General features: G+C 41.5%; 1 protein-coding gene across 1 annotated transcript in view; it reads right to left on the minus strand.

The window, feature by feature from the left end:
• Window positions 1-9,179: 9,179 nt before the first annotated feature.
• Window positions 9,180-19,736, minus strand: part of Msmo1 (methylsterol monooxygenase 1) — an 18,878-nt gene continuing 8,321 nt past the window's right edge. Inside the window, exons 2-6 of the mRNA XM_031339942.1 lie at window positions 18,269-18,553; window positions 14,791-14,939; window positions 13,668-13,794; window positions 11,422-11,576; window positions 9,180-10,236 (exon numbers count right to left, since the gene is read on the minus strand). Coding sequence (XP_031195802.1) covers window positions 10,044-10,236; window positions 11,422-11,576; window positions 13,668-13,794; window positions 14,791-14,939; window positions 18,269-18,523 — 879 coding nt within the window. The 5' untranslated portion in view covers window positions 18,524-18,553 and the 3' untranslated portion in view covers window positions 9,180-10,043. The remainder of the gene's footprint in view (window positions 10,237-11,421; window positions 11,577-13,667; window positions 13,795-14,790; window positions 14,940-18,268; window positions 18,554-19,736) is intronic.

Consider the following 19,736-nt stretch of genomic DNA (forward strand, 5'->3'; position numbering starts at 1 on the left):
AAGGCTAAAGACCCACAAAAGCAAACTCCTGTTCTCCAGTAACAGACACACACACACACACACACACACATACACACACACATACACACACACACACACACACACACACACACACACACATACTCATATACACATATACACACACAAATAACACACACACATACAGACACACTCAGACATACACACACACACACAGGAGAAAGATGGGGAGGGAGGGAGGGAGAGAGAGAGGAGAGAGGAAGAGAGAGAAAGAGAGAGAGAGAGAGACTTACTATCCAACAGCAAGAGAATACACATTTTTTTCCAAGTGCACATGGAACATTTTCAAGAATTGATTGCTTATTAGCTCACTAAAGAAGTCTCAGTAAATCTAGGAAGATTAAAATCATGCCACATAACTTTTCTAACCACAATGGAATGTAACTAAAATAAATAGAAAGAAACCTGGAAATCTCACAAATGTGTAAAAACTTGTAAACAAGTGGGCCAACAAAGAAAACCACACCTGATTTGCATGGTCTGGGGAATCAAACCCAGGGCTTCATATGTACACAACACTCTCCCATCTGAGCTACATCTCATGAAAAAAAAATTGACAAAATTCAGTGCTCTTTATGGTTAAAAACAACAACAACAACAACAACAACAATAAAACTTTGAGCAAATAGAGACAAATTCACCCTATAATGATGCTATATATGAAAACCTCATAGTGAAAGACCCCCAGAACTGGGGAGATCCTTACTCAAGTCTTGGGATGACACGACCACCCAATGACTCACGAGAGACCGAACTTGCTGCAATCACATGAGGTTTATTGGGGATACCGGTACCGGGGTCGATCTCATGACCTTGCCAGTCAGAGGAGTTCGACCCGGAACACAAGAAGTGTAGGGTATTTAAGGGAAGCTGGGGGCGGAGAGAGAGTTACCAAGGAAACAGAACATAAAAACAGTGGAAAATTTCAGAGGGACCTGACCCAAGGTATTCAGTTAGGGAGGAGAACACATTCATTCTAGGAATGCAATCTTCATCTACTGGTCCACAGGGTGGAGAGTCTCATAAACCAGTAGACCTTCATTCCTAGTTCCACTCTCCTCATTGCAGATCAACCAGGAGGGGCAGGTATCGGGAACCAGAGCCCTGAGGCTCTGGGTTCCTGGAACTGGCTATTTTATATTTCTGGCTGACTACAGTGGCCCTCCATGTCCTTTTAGGTAAAGGTTATACACCATACATTTGTATTAAATGCCCTCATTTTAAATTCTAAGATTCTCCAGCCTTTCAATAGCTTATATTATACTCAAGCAGGAAAAAAAAAAAATGAAAGTCTTTCCTCTAAGATCTGAGGCAGGACTAGAATGCCCAAGTTCATAACCCGGTGTAGTGCTGGAGCTGAAAGCCAGAGTGCTGGCTGACATGGAGGAACCAACAGCATCTGAAAGGGGTAAGAAGTAAAGTGGCTCCTCTGTGCACAGAACATGACCTGATACACCGAAAATTAAAAGACAGAATAAAACTGCTAGTCTACTAAATGAGTAGAGTCAGGTTACAGGGAAACACAAGCAACCTCCAGAACTCAGCTGTGTTTCTGAATATAAACGGCAAGCTACTAAAAGAGATGTGAGGAACACAATCCCGCTTATAATAGCTTCAAAAGGAATAAAATAGGAAGGAGTCCATTTAACCAGAGGACTGAAAGGCTAACACACCAAAAAATCACATCACTGGTGAAAGAAACTGAAGAAGACACAAATAAAATAGGCATGGTGTGCTGATTTCCCAGGAGAAAGTGTTGCTTAAATGACCATACTACCCAAAGCAACCTACAGATTAAATGCAAGGGATATCAATCACCTGCTCAATGGCATTTTATAGAAATCAGAAAAAAAAGATCTAACATTCATAAGGAACCATAAGGGACCTGCAGTGGCCAAAGTGAGTTTGAGCAAGAAATTGTTTTAAAAGCATCACTTCTTGATTTCAAAATCTATAAAAAGTGAGCAGCTAAAGCCATTAATTCAATATCTACATCTAATGAGCCATTAAAAAATAATACTTTAAAAATGAAGGAGCAATTCTTAGAAAGGTGAAATCATTATGAATACATATACACACACAACACACACACATTTACACATGGGCCAAATGCCCAAGCATCAAAATAAAGCAAGCACTTTGAGATCTAAGAAGAAATAGATAAGAACACAATAATAATAGGATATTTCAACATTCTACTCCCCACAGTTTATGAAGCACCCAGACATAAAACAGATGCAGAAGAGGCCAACAACACTGTAGTTTAATCCCTGGGATCTCTGTGGGTACTGAGGCTACAAGCTCTTCAGCTCCTTTGGCCCTTTCTCTAGCTCCACCATTGAGGACCTTTGTGCTCAGTCCAATGGATGGCTGATAGCATCCACCTCTGTATTTGTCAGGCACTATCAGATCCTCTCAGGAGACTTCTGTATCAGGCTCTTGTCAGCAAGCACTTTTTTGGCATCCACAATAATGTCTGGGTTTGGTGACTGTATGTGGTATGATGGATACAGAAAATGTGGTACATTTACACAATGCAATACTACTCAGCTAGTAAAAACAATTAATTCATCATGAAATTCTTAGGCAAATGGATGGAGCTAGAAAATATCATCCCAAGTGAGGTAACCTAATCACAAAAGAACACACATGATACGTGGATATTAGCCCAGAAGCTCAGAATACCCAAAATACAATTCACAGACCAAATGAAGCTCAAGAAGGAAGACCAAAGTGTGGATACTCCGGTCCTTCTTAGAAACAGGTTTTTTTTTTTTCTTTTATCTTTATAAGCTACCGTTTTCCTGTGGACCACATCTATCTCCTCTCTATCCAGAGGAAGTCCTTTGTTCCCTCCTCCAGACAAACACCACTTCCTCCCTTTTTCCTTTCTCCTTCTCCCTCTTCCTCTATCTCCTGTCTTTGTCTCTTGTTCCCTCTAGGGCAAATAGATCTTTGTTTGTGTTGAGAACTTGGTCTTGGGAGTCCTGAGCCTTTCCCTTCAAAAAATATCTTGTAATGTTCTGTAGTACAGTAGAATAATTATGGTTGACAGCAATGAATTTAATATTTCCGATAGCTTCTAAAAAGGATTTTGAGTGTTCCCAAACTAGAAATACCTGTTGAGGTGATGCACTCCAATTGACTCTGGTTTACACATTGTATATATAGATTGAAATGTCATACTGTACCCTGTAAATGTACAATTTTACGACGGGAAGATTAAAATGAATAATAATTCATAGAAGAGTTTTCAAGTTTTAATTATTTGTTTTTGTAGATCCTTTCCAGCACACATTGATTTTTTTTTTTTTTTTGATTATTTGACTTTGCTTATGTTTTACGTAGTGGTGGCAGAAACCCTTACAATCCACTCCCATTCCTTCTTTTATTGGTTTTCCGTTTGCTAGGAACTAGCTTTTCATGGAGTGCAGACTGCCTCTCACACCTCCACTGACAGCCATTCCACTGCCTCCCTCTGGATGTCTTAGATGAGCTGGCCCAGCATGACTACACAGCCAGCAAAACTTGGGTAACAGCACCACAGAAAGCCTCTAGTGGTGCCTTGGACGGCTCACATAATGCAAGGCCTCACCTGGGGCCTAAATGACAAACGGTGTGCCGGAAACCAAGCCACAGAGTCCCATGGTCATCTCTCCACCTCAGATTGCCTCTTTTGCAGAACCTTGGAACAGAGTAGGTTCCATTGTCTCAAGTCTTCAGAAACAAACTCCCATTACATCTTGACCTAGCTTGGTTCATTTTCCACCCCTGCCTCGCTGTCTCCCTATCCCTGTAGCAAGGTTCTTTGGGTATCTAATATAGTCTATGGTTTTTATTACTGCCAGATTCCTGCATGGTTCTTCCCAGTTGGCCCACTAACTTCCTTGGATCCTCTTGGCTGTCATTTTTCTCACCAAGTTATCCTTTATGGAAACTGTCCCTAACAGCCTCCTGCTACTAGGTGGTTCTGGGGCTCCCTGAGCCTCTCTACCTCTCAGAGATTTTATGAATTCTCTCCTTAATTAGCTGTAGGCTCCCTCTTCCTATCACCTGTGTGAGGCTATTCAGACACATTAGATACATTAGGAGTTGTCTCTGCACTGAATAAATATCTAAATTCTTTTTTGTTTTATTTTGTTTTTCGAGACAGGGTTTCTCTGTGTAGCCCTGGCTGTCCTGGAACTTACTCTGTAGACCAGGCTGGCCTTGAACTCAGAAATCCACCTGCCTCTGCCTACCAAGTGCTGGGATTAAAGGTGTGTGCTACCACCGCCCAGCAATATCTAAATTTTTAAAGAGCTCCAGCCATATCCCTTAGCTGAAATCTGATCCTCTGCTCTTTAACCCTCAAAAGGTTGAGGAAGGATTTGTTGCAGGATGGGGTGATAGGGTGGAGTAAGGTGTTTGGCGTTAAGGTGGAACGTTTGTCCACATTCTTTAGGCAGCGATCATTTCTTTAATTAATGGGAACAGCTGGTGACTATGGACAGAGGCAGATCTAGAGGAGTATTTTTCTGAGCTCCACCTCCTACTACCACTGCCCCTTCACACGGAAACACATTCTGTAACCTAGGGAAAGTCCTCGGCTTTGAAATCCTATGTGGGTGAACCAGTCAGAACTTGCTCTGTTGCAACCAAAGGAAATAGAAATTGCTTACTCACTAAGAAAGGGATGGAAGACGGGAGGGAATAAAGATTTAGGTTATCTTGATGAAGACCATGAAAGCTTTATTTCTAACTTGCTCCTCACATCCCTTGGCCAGGATTAGATGGTAATCTGCCATCACAGCCTGGGACTTTACAGGTTGTAAAAAAATCTGCTCCAGGCCAGGCTCGCTGACACATTGTGGTCTCAAGCCCTCAGCCCTGCACCATGTCATTACCTGTTCCCATGCACAAACTCATGGCTTCTGAAGGGACTCTGGCCAGCTTGAGCAAGGGGAGCATGGCTCTGGCAGGCCTTGCCCTTCTCTCGAATGCCTTGTCTGTCTTGTTAAAGCTAGTCATCAGGGTGTATTCCCTTATTTGGCCAATCCCTCCTCCTCCTGGGACTGACTGCCAAGGCCCAGCTTTCAAAGTACTAAAGTCTAACAATCAAAAGCCCCCTCGGCTCACCTAATTAAAAATGCTCAATCAAAATGCAACACCCCATCTAACACAGGGTTTCCCCTTTTACCTTTATAAGCCATCATCTGCCTATGTGCCATGTCTGTCTTCTCTCTATCCAGAGACAGTCCCTTGTCCCCTTTGTCTTCTTCCTCTCCAGGACAAATGCTCCCCTGATCCCCTACACTCTTCTTCTATCTCCTGTCTTTGTCCCTTACCCCTGCTCTCTGTCCCTCTGGGGGTCCAGAAATCTCCTCTCTGCTGAGTACTTGGACTTGGGGTCCTAAGCCAATATTTTTCCTCTCAGGGTCCAGAGAAGGTCTCAATCTGAACAGAAATTCTCTCTAAAGTTTGAGTTTAGTGGAGCAGTCACGCATGAGCACAGAAAAATTGCTATCTGAATAGTAAAATAAATAGTAATTTTTAAACATCAAAAGATTATCTGTTGGTAAATTAAATTCTCTGGGGGAACTGTCACCTAGACTGTCCAGTTCCATAGTTATTTAACTTTTTCAATCCAGTATAGCACTTCTTACAAGAGAAACTCACTTTTGTTTTGGGAAGAGGAGGGCGAGAGAGGAGAGAGGGGGCAAGATTCTCATAAACTAAAATAAGAAAGATGGTGGTGGCTCATGGCATTAATTAAAGAAGTGCTCTGGAGGCAGATGAAGGCAGAGGCAGGCCAATCTTTAAATTTGCGACCAGCCGGGGCTATAGAGCAAGTTCCAGGACAGCAAGAGCTACACAGAGAAATGCTGTTTCAAAAAAACAAAAAAGAAAGAAAAAAAGAACTATAAATAAAATGATAAATGCCATTTTAATGTAAAGTTTCCAATGAAATTAAAAACAAAACTGAAAAGTTTTTAACAAAATTGCTGTGTGTACTGTGTATATCTTAAATCTAAATGTGTATTTGGTAATTATATCAAGCTATTAAGTAATTTGTGAGATAGGATCTCCACGTGTAGCACAAATTGGCCTAAAATTGCTCCTCCCGCCTCCTTTCTTTCTTTTTTTTTTTTTTAGTTTACTTGTGTGTGTGTCTTAGCTACTGTTCTATTGCTGTAAAGAGACACCATAACCAAGGCAACTCTTATAAAGAAGTTATTTAATTGGGGGCTTAATTGCAATTTTATAGGGCTAGTCTATGATTACTGATCATTATGGTAGAAAGCAGACTGGCATGGCCTTAGAGTACTTGCTGAAAGGTTTTGCATCCTGGTCCACAGGAAGAGGGGGAGACACTGGACCTAGCATGGGCTTTTGAAACCTCAAAGCCCAACCCCCTGTGACACGCCTTCTCCCAAAAGGTCAGACCTCTTAATTCTTCCCAAACAGTTCCACTTACAGAACCAAACGTTCGGACATGAGCCTCTGGAGGCCACTCTAGTTCAAACCATCCATTTGTTAGGGTGGGGGGCATGTGTGTGTGTGTGTCTGTGTGTGTGTATGTGTACATGTGTGCACATCAATGTTACACATCAATGTCCCAGCATACCTGTTGAGATCAGAGAATAACCTGTGGGGATTGATTCTCTCCTTTTACCAAGTAGGTTCTGGAAGTGCCATTATCCACTGAGCCATCTCAAACACCCCAAAATCTTAAATTTTAAGTAAGCATAAACTACACAGTAAGAATCTCTCTGAAAAAAGAAATCAAATCCAACATAGAAATAATGATGAATGTTGACTGTTGACTTGGTTGGATTAGAAAGTACATGGATGGCATAGCCTACTCTGGATGTACCTGGTGTGACTCTGGTGTCTGTGAGGGAGTTTTCAAAGACCATTAACTAAGGGGGTGGCGAGGCTATCCCTGAATGTGATTGACAACATTTCATAAACTGGGGACTGGATGAATAAGAGGACCAGATAAGCACATGATGCACAACCATTCATGACAGCAAAACCTTATACACATAAGCAAATCTTTAAAAAGGAAAAAAAACAAAACAGTCCTGGCTTTGAGAAGAAAAGAAAAAGGTGTTGCTATATATTGCAGGTTGGACTAGAACTTGTCATCCACCTGCTTCAGCCTCACAAGTGCTGGAACTATAGGCATGTATCACAACACCCAGCTCATACCAATTATTCTCCAGGGTAGAATCAAAGCTATATATTGTGGCTTTGTATGTTAGTCTTCTTCCAATTCATGTAACTTTGACAAAGTTTTAGCTGAGTTGAGTAACATCTACTCTGAACTAACATATTTGGGAATATGAATCTTTTGAAGATTTATTTTTACATGGATCGTGGTTTTCTTCCTGTTGCTGTTATAAAACACTCTGACCAAAGGGAACCTGGGGAGGAAAGGCTTGGTTTGGCTTATACTTCCAGGTTACAACCATTGAGGAAGTCAGAGGAGGAACTTAAGGCAGGAACCCCAAGTCAAAAACCCAGCAGAAACATTGGCCTGCTGCCTGAGTGGCTCATGATCAGCTAGCTCTCTACAGGCCAGGCCCACCGTCATAGGGATGGCGCCGCCCAGAGTAGGCTGGTTCATCCCACATCCAATCAAGACAACCCTTTATAATCATTGCTGCAGGCCAGTCTGCTCTGGGGAATCTCTGGGGTGTGATGCCCTCTGAGGAGCAGGCTGTTTTCAGCCTGACAATTGAGGCCAACAGGAAGAGTGTGTATGCTTATATGCAGGGGTTCCCTTGGGGGCCGGAAGAAAGGCATTAGAGCTCCAGAACTTGGGAGGTGCAGCTTGAGCTGTCCAGGGTGTGGGTACCAGAAACTAAACATGGGTCCTCTGAAAGAGCACAATGCTCTCTTTACTGTTGGGCCATCTCCCCAGCCCTGAAATTATGAGTTTGTCACTTGCTTGTTAACTTAAAGACTGTTCCTTTTCAAACATCACACTTCCTAAAAAGTAGCTGCTGAGATGGGCTATTGTATGCATACCTGTAATCCCAACTACTTACAAGTCTGAAGCAGGAAGACTTTAAATTCACCCAGTACAGGGAACTGCAGTTAAGAAATATGAACATGCCTTTTAAAAAGCCACACCATAATTCAGGGCATGGGAGGTACTCAGGGAATACTAACTCATATTGTGTAGGTTGGTGGAACTGCTGTTGTAGATTGCTTGTCTAGCATGCACAAGGGCCAGGCTTTGATCCCCAGCACTGAGAAGAGGAAAAAAAAAAGGAAATGTTTTTGGCATGCACCAACTTATTTAAGCACGTTTACCACCACTTCTAACAGGAGCTGCTTTCCTCCCAGTTCTGTATATTCCACAGACGTTAGAGGAAAAGGCAAAGATTAGGGCGGTGGTGGCGCACACCTTTAATGCCAGCACTTGGGAGGCAGAGACAGGCAGACTTCTGAGTTCAAGGCCAGCCTGGTCTACAGAGTGAGCTCCAGGACAGCCAGGGCTACACAGAGAAACCCTGTCTCGGAAAAAAAGAAAGAAAGAAACTTTACAGGTAATCGCATATAACCAAACAGCACAGAACAATTTTATGTCCTGCTCCAAGCTGCTTCAAAGAAGTTTAAAAAAACCAAAACAAAAATATGCACACAAGAGTACATGTGAGCACACATGAGCACATGGGAACACACACAAGCACATGTGAGCACACATGAGCACATGGAAGGCAGATATGGAATACAAGTTTGAAACAAACATGGCCAAGCATAGTATGGTAGTTCATGCTTACAACTTCAGCATCTGGGAGGCTGAGACAAAAGGATTACTACCAAGGCCATCCTTGGCCACATAGTAAGAACCTCTCCAAAACCATGCCTAGCTGGTCATGGTCAGTTAGCCTGTAACTCCAGCATTGGAAAGCTGAAGCAGGATTAGATTCAAGGCCAGCCTAAGATAGACGGAGCCTGTATGGAAAAGGACAAAAAACAAAAAAAACCTAAGGACTGGACGCAGTGAGTGGCCTATGCCTGTGTAGAAAAACCATTTAAGGTCAGCAAGCTGTTCCCTAGGTCAACAGAGTTTCCCCTACAGATCAGCCACCTAAGGACACAGCACAACAGCAAAGCTCAACAAGGAAAAAAAATGGAACCATTCCTTTATTGTAAAACTTACTTTAATGATTTCTGTGCTTTTCCTTATAAGAATAAAACATGACAGCTAATCTTCAGCGCTGAAAACCAGAGGACAGGTCAAAAATCACATTTATTTCACTAGCTCCAGGTACAGATAAAAGAAGTGAATTCACAAAGCCCAAGATACAACTTCAATGACCGCCTGACACACAAAGACAAAGGATGGACAGCAGAAGTGGGGCTCCTCAATTTAAAAATGCTGCAAGGAACTTGAAAATCTTTAGGCTATAATATTCTATGTACATCACGTAGGAAATGAGCCAATTTACAAGATCCCAATAAAATTACTACAATCCAATCATCCTTCACAGAAAGAATAGCCCTGACTGGTCAACCCCAGACCAGAACAGGATTTCAGTCACTCACTCACCAAATGATATATTCACTTTGTAATATTTTCATTTCAGGTAAATTCTAAAAAAAAAAAAAAAACATCATGTCTTACTAGAAGGCAAACATTATTGTTGAGAATTTTCTGAACTGACCAGTGTATGTAAAAGGCTTAAAAGGCAACGTCAACTTCAGCCTCAGGTGGCACGAAGTGGCGAGTTGTACATTAATACTTCCTCCAGTTCCTGAAACCTTCTGGTAAGGTTAGCAATATGGCCTTTAAAACCGCCTCATGAAAACTGTACTTAAATATATATAATTATTTGTTCCTACATATTCAGATCTTGGATGTAAAGTAGAAAAGTTCTCATCTGGAAGAGTACTTAACGGTCGTTAATGTTCTTATCACGTAGCAGCCAAGTCACGTGCTTATTTTTGCTCCCCAGAAGCAATGTTAGTGGCCAGCTGCAGTTGAGGAAGGCGTAGAGTGGGGGTGTTCACTCAGACTTGTTCCCAAGCTTCATTTTTTCAATGTAGGCATGATATTGGGTGTCTGTCCCAAAGATTCTATCCCACCACGTGAAGGTGGAGGCGTAATTCCCAATGAAGTTCATGTGGTGGAAATCGTGGTGCCGAGCACCCGCATAAAAAGGGATGAGCTTCAGCGGGTTGAGAGGAATATCATAACCACTGAAATGAAGAGGATATGGGTTATTCACCAGACACATGTTGAACGAATGGTATTTTTATTACAATCACATGCTCATTAACAAGAAGCGTTCTTCTTTACCCAAATCATTTAATTCCTCATATGCTTACAAAAGATAAAAACTGGGCAGGGTGTGGTGACAGACACTCTCTCCCCAGTTGTTTGGGAGGCTGAACAGAAGGACTGTCAGTATATGGCCAAGCCTGAGTTACAAGTGAATTCCAGGTCAGCATGGGCTTGCAGGGCCCAGCTGGAAAGCCAACAACAGCAGCAACAGCAACAACAGCAACAAAACAACCACAAACTTACAGGAAAAAAATACATGCTAGGGAAATTCGACAGCCTTAAAAGCTACAGGGAAATCTGACAGCAGGAAGTGAAAAGGCAAAGTCTGTAACACTACTTGTGTTCAAGAAAGGTTGTGTAAAATTAGCATCAAATATTTAAAAAATTAGAATGCCACTGTGCTGTTTAAGTTGGGAGAACAAATGACTTCAAAAAGAATCTTGTTTGGTCTACTCTCTTTAATCTCGGGATCTAAAATTGGCTATAACTCTTCATCCCGTCTCCAGTCTATGGAAAGGAAGCCTCTAAAACACGTACATATTACAAGCCATGGCTTCCCTGAGTGTGGGCTATCATCAGCCCTACCCAGAGACAAGCAACAACCTAACATGGCAGAGACTCCAGGTTTCAACACTCTTGGGACCGAGGCTCAATGCAGCCATCAGTACTTTGCTTGACAAGACACATGCTGTATTCTGTTGTCACTCCGTGAATGGAATCAAATCAGTCTGTAAAAATATCTATCACTTCAACTTTATTCAGTGATTATGATCCCATTTTAAAAAATAACTAAGATTAAAGTGCTTGTCCTGCAGGCCTGAGGACTAGAGCTCAGATCTCCATAAACCCACATAAAAGCTGGGCAGCCTGCCTGTAATTGAAGCCTTGAAAGAGAGGGATGGGATAGCCACAGACAAACTGGCTGGCAAGACTGTCAAGTTCTGGGTTTGACTGAGAAACCCTGCTTTGGGAAGAGCGATCATGTTTACATATACCCCCCCTACACACACATACACAAACATGTATTCACACACACAAGCACACCAACACACAGAAAATAGAAAAACGATGTCATTTACCTGAACAAAAGCATCACTCACCTGTGCACATCGATGGTTTCCAGCAATCGTACAGTCACCCATGCCCACAGAAGAATTACATGATCACACAAAAGCATAATTCCAATGAAAAATCCTGTCCCAAGAATTAGGGTTTCCAAAGGATGTGCATATTCTGCTTCAATTCCAAATGGCGCCTAAAACACAGGGGAAGAATTCTTCACTATATTGTGATGGTTGATTTATGTATAGCGTCCAACCGTGCTGTGATGTGGTTCTGTCTGGCCCAGCAGATTTTATTCTCCATTTAGCCAGCGGATTGACGCATAAGAAAGAGGCTTCCCAAGGAAGAAGGGATTCACATGACAGCTACAGACCCCACACCTCAATTTCCAGCTTTTGTCACTGTGACACTTGGGCCTCATACTGAAAAATCTAAATTTATTTTCTTTTTGAGACAGGATCTATATAGCTAAAGTTGGCCTGGAACTTACGATGCCCCTGCCTTAGCCTAAGTGTTGGGATTATAGGTACATACTTCCAGACATCAAATAAACCTGTGTTCATATTAGCTTTGTGTTGATGTTCTCAGGAGAAGCCTAATGTATTCAATTTATACACACAGTTTTATAAAATTATATGTATGTATAAGTAATGATGGTAATCCAGCTATACATATACAAATAATAACAGCAGTTCTCAGCAAATTTCTTATCAATCAAAAGGTCTAGAGATATGAATGTCTTAGTATTATCTCTTATCTAGCTTCAACTCTAGCTAAACACTTATTTACCTATTTGTGTGAGTGTTCATGTGCATGAGCACTCAGATCAAAGGACAACCCTAAGGAGTCAGTCTTCTCTCACCACCTTGTGAGATTCAGGGAACAAACTTAAGTCATTGGGCCCTTAGCTCATAATGTTTAACTTAGGAGCATGTAGTTACTCTACCACAAAGGGACACCTATACGTACACACACAGTAGGCCATCCTTAATCATGATTTTGTTTTCCCAGGTTACATTTACCCTAGATTAACTATTTCCTAAAGTATTAGGTGGAAACACCTGAGAAATGTTTTAAATTGTGCACTGTTCTTTGTAATGTCCTATCAGTCTCAGCCCTCCCAATGAGAATCACTCTTTGTCCAGTGTTTATATCCTGAATACACTGTCTGTCCAGTAATTGCTTTTGGCTGCCTTAGTTATTAGTATGGTATCTTATCCATGTTTTCAGGTATCGACTGAGACCTCTATGAAAGCAGCTTTGACTTAAAAAATAATCTATTCTGAAAATATACTTCAACTGAATAATTGCTTTAGTTTAAATAGTAAGTGCTTACTGTTTATTAATCTCATTTATTTAAACCTAGTATTACTATACTCACGACTAATCTGCCAGGCAACTAGCTACATCAGTACGGCCACCTGAATTTCCTGATGTGATGAGAGGATGAGAACCTTTTCTGTGTACATTTTCAAAGTCTCGGTTTACTATGAATCTATATAATTACAGGTATGTGTGCATGCGTGCACATGAGTACAGGTGACTATGACTGTGAGTAGGCTAATGCAGGTGCTAGGAATTGAGTTCTGATCTTCTACAAGGGCAGGATGGGCTCTTAACCATTCGATGATCTCTCCAGGTCCCACCATGACAGTTTGACAGTTTGAAGAAGACTGTTAGGCATGGTTCTGTATGTACATGTGCATCATGCTATGCCAATGGGAAAGGAAATAAACGGAAACAAAAGCCAGCTCAGGGGGTAGAGATGCTTGCTATGCAAGCCTGCAGTTGGTTTTGATATCTAGAGCCTGCATCAAAAGGGAGAAGGGAGAGTGCTGGAGAGATGGGTTGGTGGTTAAAAGCACTTGCTTGCTCTTATAAGAGGACACAGGTTCAGTTCCCTGGATCCAGAACACTGTCTTCTGGCTCTGAGAGCATTGAACATGGGGTAAACACACATATACTCAGGTGCATACAGATATTTTATATATATATATATATATTATATATATATTTAATAGTCAATATATTAATTAAATATGAAATTATATATATATATATATATATATATATTTATTTTAAGGAGAGAGTTTACTCCACAAAGGTGTCCTCTGATCCTACATGTATCCTACACACCACATCATGTGTGTGCATGCACACACAAACACACTAAAACTAAAAATGACATGAGACAAAATACCACTGATGGCTCTTAAAAGGTCCAAACAATAAACCAGGTTTTTCCACTTGAGTAGAAAAAGCCTGAACTGTGACTCTACCATACCTGAAACTCGTGATGGATTTTATGAATGTACTTATAAATTCTCTTGTGATGGAGGAGTCTGTGCAGGAAATAGTGCCAAGTATCCTCAATGACTGCACACCCCAAACATCTTGCCAAAGTCAAATACCTGTGAGAGGCAGACAGCAGTAAGCACAAAGTAACCATGTCAGACATTAATGCTCAGACATTGAATAAACCCAGCGCCCAGCTTGACCCAACTGCATATGTGAGCCATCAAATTCTCCCAGCTTCAAGAGAGCTGAGCTGGGTGTGGTGGCTCGAACCTAATCCAGCCCTTGGGAGGCAGAGGCAGGCAGACTTCTATGAGTTTAAGGCCAACCTGGCCTACATAGTGGGCTCCAAGGCAGCCAGTGCTAGAGTCAGACTTGCTTTCAAAGAAACAATACTGGTAGACAGGGCTACATGTTACAATATGAAAGTGGGGGTTAAGGAGTGTGATCATAAATGTATTTCCATTATATTTATGTTGCCAAAGACCTGGGTACAAAATCAGTTTAAAACCCAGCCTCAACTTAACAGTAAAGCCATTGCTTTTTCTATCACAGAAATACTTAATTTAAATAATGAAAAATAATTTATTATACAAATATGCTCAACCATTTTCATTAAATACTGAAATATTTAGTAGTAGGAAGCCTTTGTAAGCCCCTCATGTAATTATCTCTAGATTACTCACCATATCTAACAATGTTCACACTGTAACTGTTGCACCATTGTTTACTGAGTAATAAGAAAAACCATGTACAAGGTTCAGAAAAAATTCAACTGTTTCATCTAATTTATTTTTATTTTTTTGAGAGGAGGTCTCACTGTATCCCAGGCAGGGTACCGACTAGCTGTGTAGCCCAGGAGGATTCTGCAGCTTCAGGCCCATCCACCTTCACCTCCTGAGCGCTAGGACCACAGGTATGTGCTACCACATCCTGTTCAAAAGATTCATTTCAAAAAGTGTACCTAGGTTCACTGGTACATGGATATCCAGTTATATCAGGACATAATAAATTTCAGGGTATTAACTAAATGAAGATGATAAACATTAAGCAAAATGTAACTAAAAAATAAACCCTGAATGAATATGAACATTAAATCATCACTGACATACCATCTTGGCATTCTTTCCCAGTCATAAGGAATATTGAAAAACTCTGTAAAATAGTATGTTCCACAAATCAGAGGCAACTGGATAAAAAAATGATTAAACAGAATTGTTTTCAAACACTTCCACTGGCCTTCGAAGGTTTCTGGTTTATCCTATAGAGGAAAAAATATAACAATATTTTAAAATTGATAGTCAGCTATCGATAGTTCAGTTGAACAGGTAGAAATAAATTCTTAAAAATTTCTCTAATATATATAATCCCTCAGTTCTGTGCTGTATTCAGTTTATACTACAGTGGCAAGTAATCTTAACAGATACTATAATTATTTTAAACAGCTGTAAAAATGTTAGGAACTTCATTACTTAACATGCACATCTGCACCCCGGTATGAAGGGATGCCCCCACTGGGGCCATGGACCTCAGGGTCCTTACCCTTTCTCTTGTGAGGAAAACTATCAAAATGTGATTTTTTTTTTTTTTTTGCTTTTATTTTTGTTTAAGAAACAATCCTGGCCACGTCTGCTTTACTTGTTTCGCACGTAAAGCTTCCTCTAACTCAAAAGCACATGAATTAAGTGTCAGTTGTCTATTCACTTTGAAGTGGAAAGCGCTTAGTGCTGTGTAACGTTTTATGTACATGTGTCTTTTGCCTTCATGTATGTACCATGTATATACCTGGTGCCCCTGGAGGCCAGAAGAGGGAACTAAATCCCCCTGGAACTGGAGTTATAGACCTTAGTGAGCTGCCATGTGGGTGCTGGGACCAAACACAGGTCCTCTGGAAAAGCAGCCAGTGTTCTTAACCACTGATCCATCTTTCTAGCCCCTAGTTCATTCATATGTATATATGTATGTATATGTATATATATGTACATATGTGTGTGTGTATATACATGTGTATATGTGTGTGTGTATACACACACACACCTATTTATTTTGGTGAGGGGAGGAGTGTGCAATATTTTTTGAGTTAGCTTCTCATGTATCTTATGGCCTCAAATTTCCTATAGGTAGCAGAGAACAGCCTTGAACCTGATCCTCCTGCCTGCACCCAAGCAGTAGGATTCCATGTGTATGCTACACCTGTTGTAGAGGCGAGGGCCATTTTTTAAGTTAAAACATAGTGTTCTATGTGTTAATATAATCCTTGACTGTGTTATCTTAGACTTTCTAAAGCACTGAAAGAAAAGACATGTATCATTCTGTATACGTTTCAATCAGGGTGAGGTTCACAACTCACAAATTAGAAGCAGCTTCCACTATTTTTTTTTTTTTTGGTTTTGTATTTTTTCCGTTTAATTAATTGTGCTGTGGGGGTGGGAGGATACAGCCCAGGGTCTGTCTGCCTTTCTTTTTATTTTGCTTTATTCTGTATTATTGTTGTTTTCGATATAAGGTCTTACTATGTAGCCCTGACTGACCTAGAACTTCCTATGTAGACCAGATTGCCCTCCAACTCATTGAAATTCCCTTACCTCTACCGGCTCCAGGTCTTGCTCAGGCTGGGCAATTGCTCTACTATGGAGCTACAAGCTCTAGGCTTTATTTCCTTCTCAGCCCCTTTTGTTAGGAGAGTTTGTATTGATTTGACATCACTACTTAAGTACTGAAAAAATTCACAGCCTGGATTTTGATGGCCGCGAAACTTAAAGATGACTTGGAACACCAACTTGCGGCCATTCTACTCAGCCTTTCATTAGGTGTAACCAATTAGGATGTGAGTTTGGTGGCTTTTGTGTGTGTGTACCTGTGCTGACTGTAACCCACAGTCTGTGTGTGCTAGGCTAGCACTCCCACAAGGACTTCATCCTCAGGACTGTTTATTCCTCTTCCTGCCATGCTTCCTTTTAAGGCCACCCACACACCTTGAGCTAAAACAGCTCTCCTCTCGAAAGGTTCCACCACCTATGACCAAGTAGTCAGCTATAGAGGGCAGTGGAGGAAGAAAGGACACTTCGGCTTGGTAGCCACATGGTGACTCAGCCTCACTCCTCAATGAATCAGTGGTGACACAATGGCCAGAGTCACTTCAGTGACTCAGAATTCATGGCATTCTAACTGAGTTGTTTCTCAGCTCTGGTCCTTTCATCAAAAGTACCTTGGAAGTGTTCTGACTTTAACAAAGGCTGGGCTGCCTCTCTTGTTTATTCCCTTCCCCCTTTTTCCTCTTGGCCTAGAGTCCAAGGGACCCTGATGCCTAGTTTAGCTACAGAGGAACCTGTGTGAGCTCTTCCTTATAGTGACCCACTGAGAGAAGCTGCAATGCCAAGAGACTGATGTGTGACATGGCCTGTACACCCAGAAAAGCAGACGAATACTCAGCATCTACTTTTTGCCACGGCTGTGTGCCCTTGAGTTTAGCTGGTTATGATTGTTTAGATTAGCCAATGGTGACATTAAAAACAAATTCTTGGTAGTTGGTGATGGTTCACGCCTATAAGCACTCAGGAAGTGTAAGTCAGAAGATCCCAAGTTGAAGGTCACCTTGGGATATATACAAGATGTTGTTTTCAAAACAAGAACTAATACTGGAGTGCCAAATGCTGATAAGTCCTTTCTGTCTCTATACTTGCCCAAATTCAGCTCGGAAACCATGCTAAGCAACAAGCCTATATATTAGTAAGGGTACATTCTGATATCTTTGTTTAAAACTAAGACAAAGTACTGTGCATACCTGAGTATCTTGCCATGCACACAGCAGTCTTGCAAGACACATCTAATACATTGAAACAAATACGAAGACACAAGGGATATTACCCCTAATGTGGGACCATACGAAAGCTGGTGGCATTCCTATTGTGTGTACATATGGAATCTTTGCATATTAACATCCAGTTAGATCGGCTGAGCGTGTGGGAGGAGGAAGAACTGCAGTGCACAGCCACCATCCCTGTGCACATTTTCTCCCCCCAAGATAGTTTCTCTTATTAGGACTGGGGTGCACAGGTGGGGCTAGAAAAAAAAATACGTGTGCTGATGATTGAAGCCAGGGCCTAGCTTGTTTAAATACATACACTACACCTGCCAACTAGTTTGAAAATTAAAATTTATAAACCCCAGTTAGATAAGTCTTACAGCTTCCTAGAGCCCACTTTTACAGACAATTCTTTGAAACACCATCAATTATGATCTACAGTTATTTTGTGTAACAGGCCATCAACTAGCAGCACATGGAACGAGCATTTTCAAAATTAGCATAAATATACACTGACACTCACACAACTATGAAAATAAAAACACCAGAATGAAGCAGTTTAATTTGGGCTAGCTGGTATAATAATAGCCGAGCATTATTGGGTTAAATAAAACATACTATGAAAATTAACTTCCCTATTCCCTTATTACCTTCTTAAGCTATAAGTGGCTTCATTATACTTCTAACCAGATAGCACTGTTGTGTCTCTCAAAGCTCAATGTTCTGGAAAAACATCTTGAAAAATATCAATTACAGTAACCTGATCACAGGCCTGTCATACTCACCTTCTGAATCTTGTACTTTCTCATGTAAGGTATAAACTGGAATAGAAATCCAGGTAAACAGAACAAGAAATAGATGACTTCATGAACTATCAGGGAGCCCCAGGTTGCGATCTGAAACTTTGTATAGTTATCCATCATGTAGACCCAAGCGTTCTTAAAGGGCTCCTGCAGAGGATTCTCAGGCAGCAGTGAGTCCACATACTCCACAGCCAGGGATGCGGAGCTGAAGATGCCAACACTTTTGTTTGTAGCCATTTTTAAATCTCTGCTAGGGGCCTTTTATTCCTAGAATAAGTAAACAGATACACACAGCACTGAAATTCTGAAAAACAGCATTAAAAAAAAATCTACTGAATGATACCACCATCTCCATTTGTAAACTCTGCATTAAAAACTAAATGCTCCTTTCTACCACAATATCTGAAAGAACAGTGGGAAGGGAATTCCCAGCTAATTTTATCATTATATGTTAGTACACTGCAGCTGTCTTCAGACACACCAGAAGAGGGCATCAGATCTCTTTACGGATGGTTATGAGCTACCATGTGGTTGCTGGGATTTGAACTCAGGACCTCTCTAGCCCCCCAAGCTAATTTAAAAGAAATTTTCAGTGTTCAATCTCGGTGGAAAAACTTAATGTCATCCAGCAAGCATTAGGCTTGGGCTGCCAAGGCGGCTCAGTGGGCACCTGCCACTCAAGTTACTGAGTTTAATTCCTGGAACTCAAGTAAAGATAGAGAGAACTCATTCCACAAAACTGTCCTCTGATTTACACCCACATACCTACATGCACACAACATAAAATCAAAAGAAACCAAGACGTTTGCCAAAAGTGACTGTGTTAAAATTCTGGCCGGAACAAAAGAGTACTCGTAAACAAGGCCAGAGATCCACCATGAAATTACAACAAGCATCCCAACACATAGTCAAAAAGGAACACAGTGTGCTTTAGAAAGACCTAGTGGAAAAAATATCAAAGGCCATTCATAGGCAGGCAGTTCATAGAACAATAAAGCTGAATGGTCCCCCACAGCCCACAGGCTGTTGTTAGGGGATAGGGGAGATGGCTCCTACAGAGTGCCGCCTGTATGAGCACAAGGACTGGCTTCAGGCTCCCTGCTCCCACATAGAAGCTAGGTACAGCTCCAACATGCCCAGTATCAGAGGTGAGGACACACCTGTCCAAATACCTCGGGAGTAACTGGGACCAGCAGGACCAAGCACACAGAAACTCCTCCAGCCCAGTGGCTCAGGTTTCCTCCCGTCTATCTGGGCTGGTGCCCTGAGCAGACCTTGGGCAAAACCTCCCCAGCCAGTCCCTCAACACCCAGAGGAAGCTCCACTCCCAGGTGCTCTAACAACCCCAGGGTCACAGGACCCCAGAATCACAGGGCCACAGAGCAGCTTGACTCTGAGGAGTTCTGATACAACCAGGATCACAGGAAGGACAGGCTCCAGTCAGATTTAG

This window comes from Mastomys coucha, unplaced genomic scaffold, assembly GCF_008632895.1.
Source record: "Mastomys coucha isolate ucsf_1 unplaced genomic scaffold, UCSF_Mcou_1 pScaffold22, whole genome shotgun sequence".
NCBI lineage: Eukaryota > Metazoa > Chordata > Mammalia > Rodentia > Muridae > Mastomys > Mastomys coucha.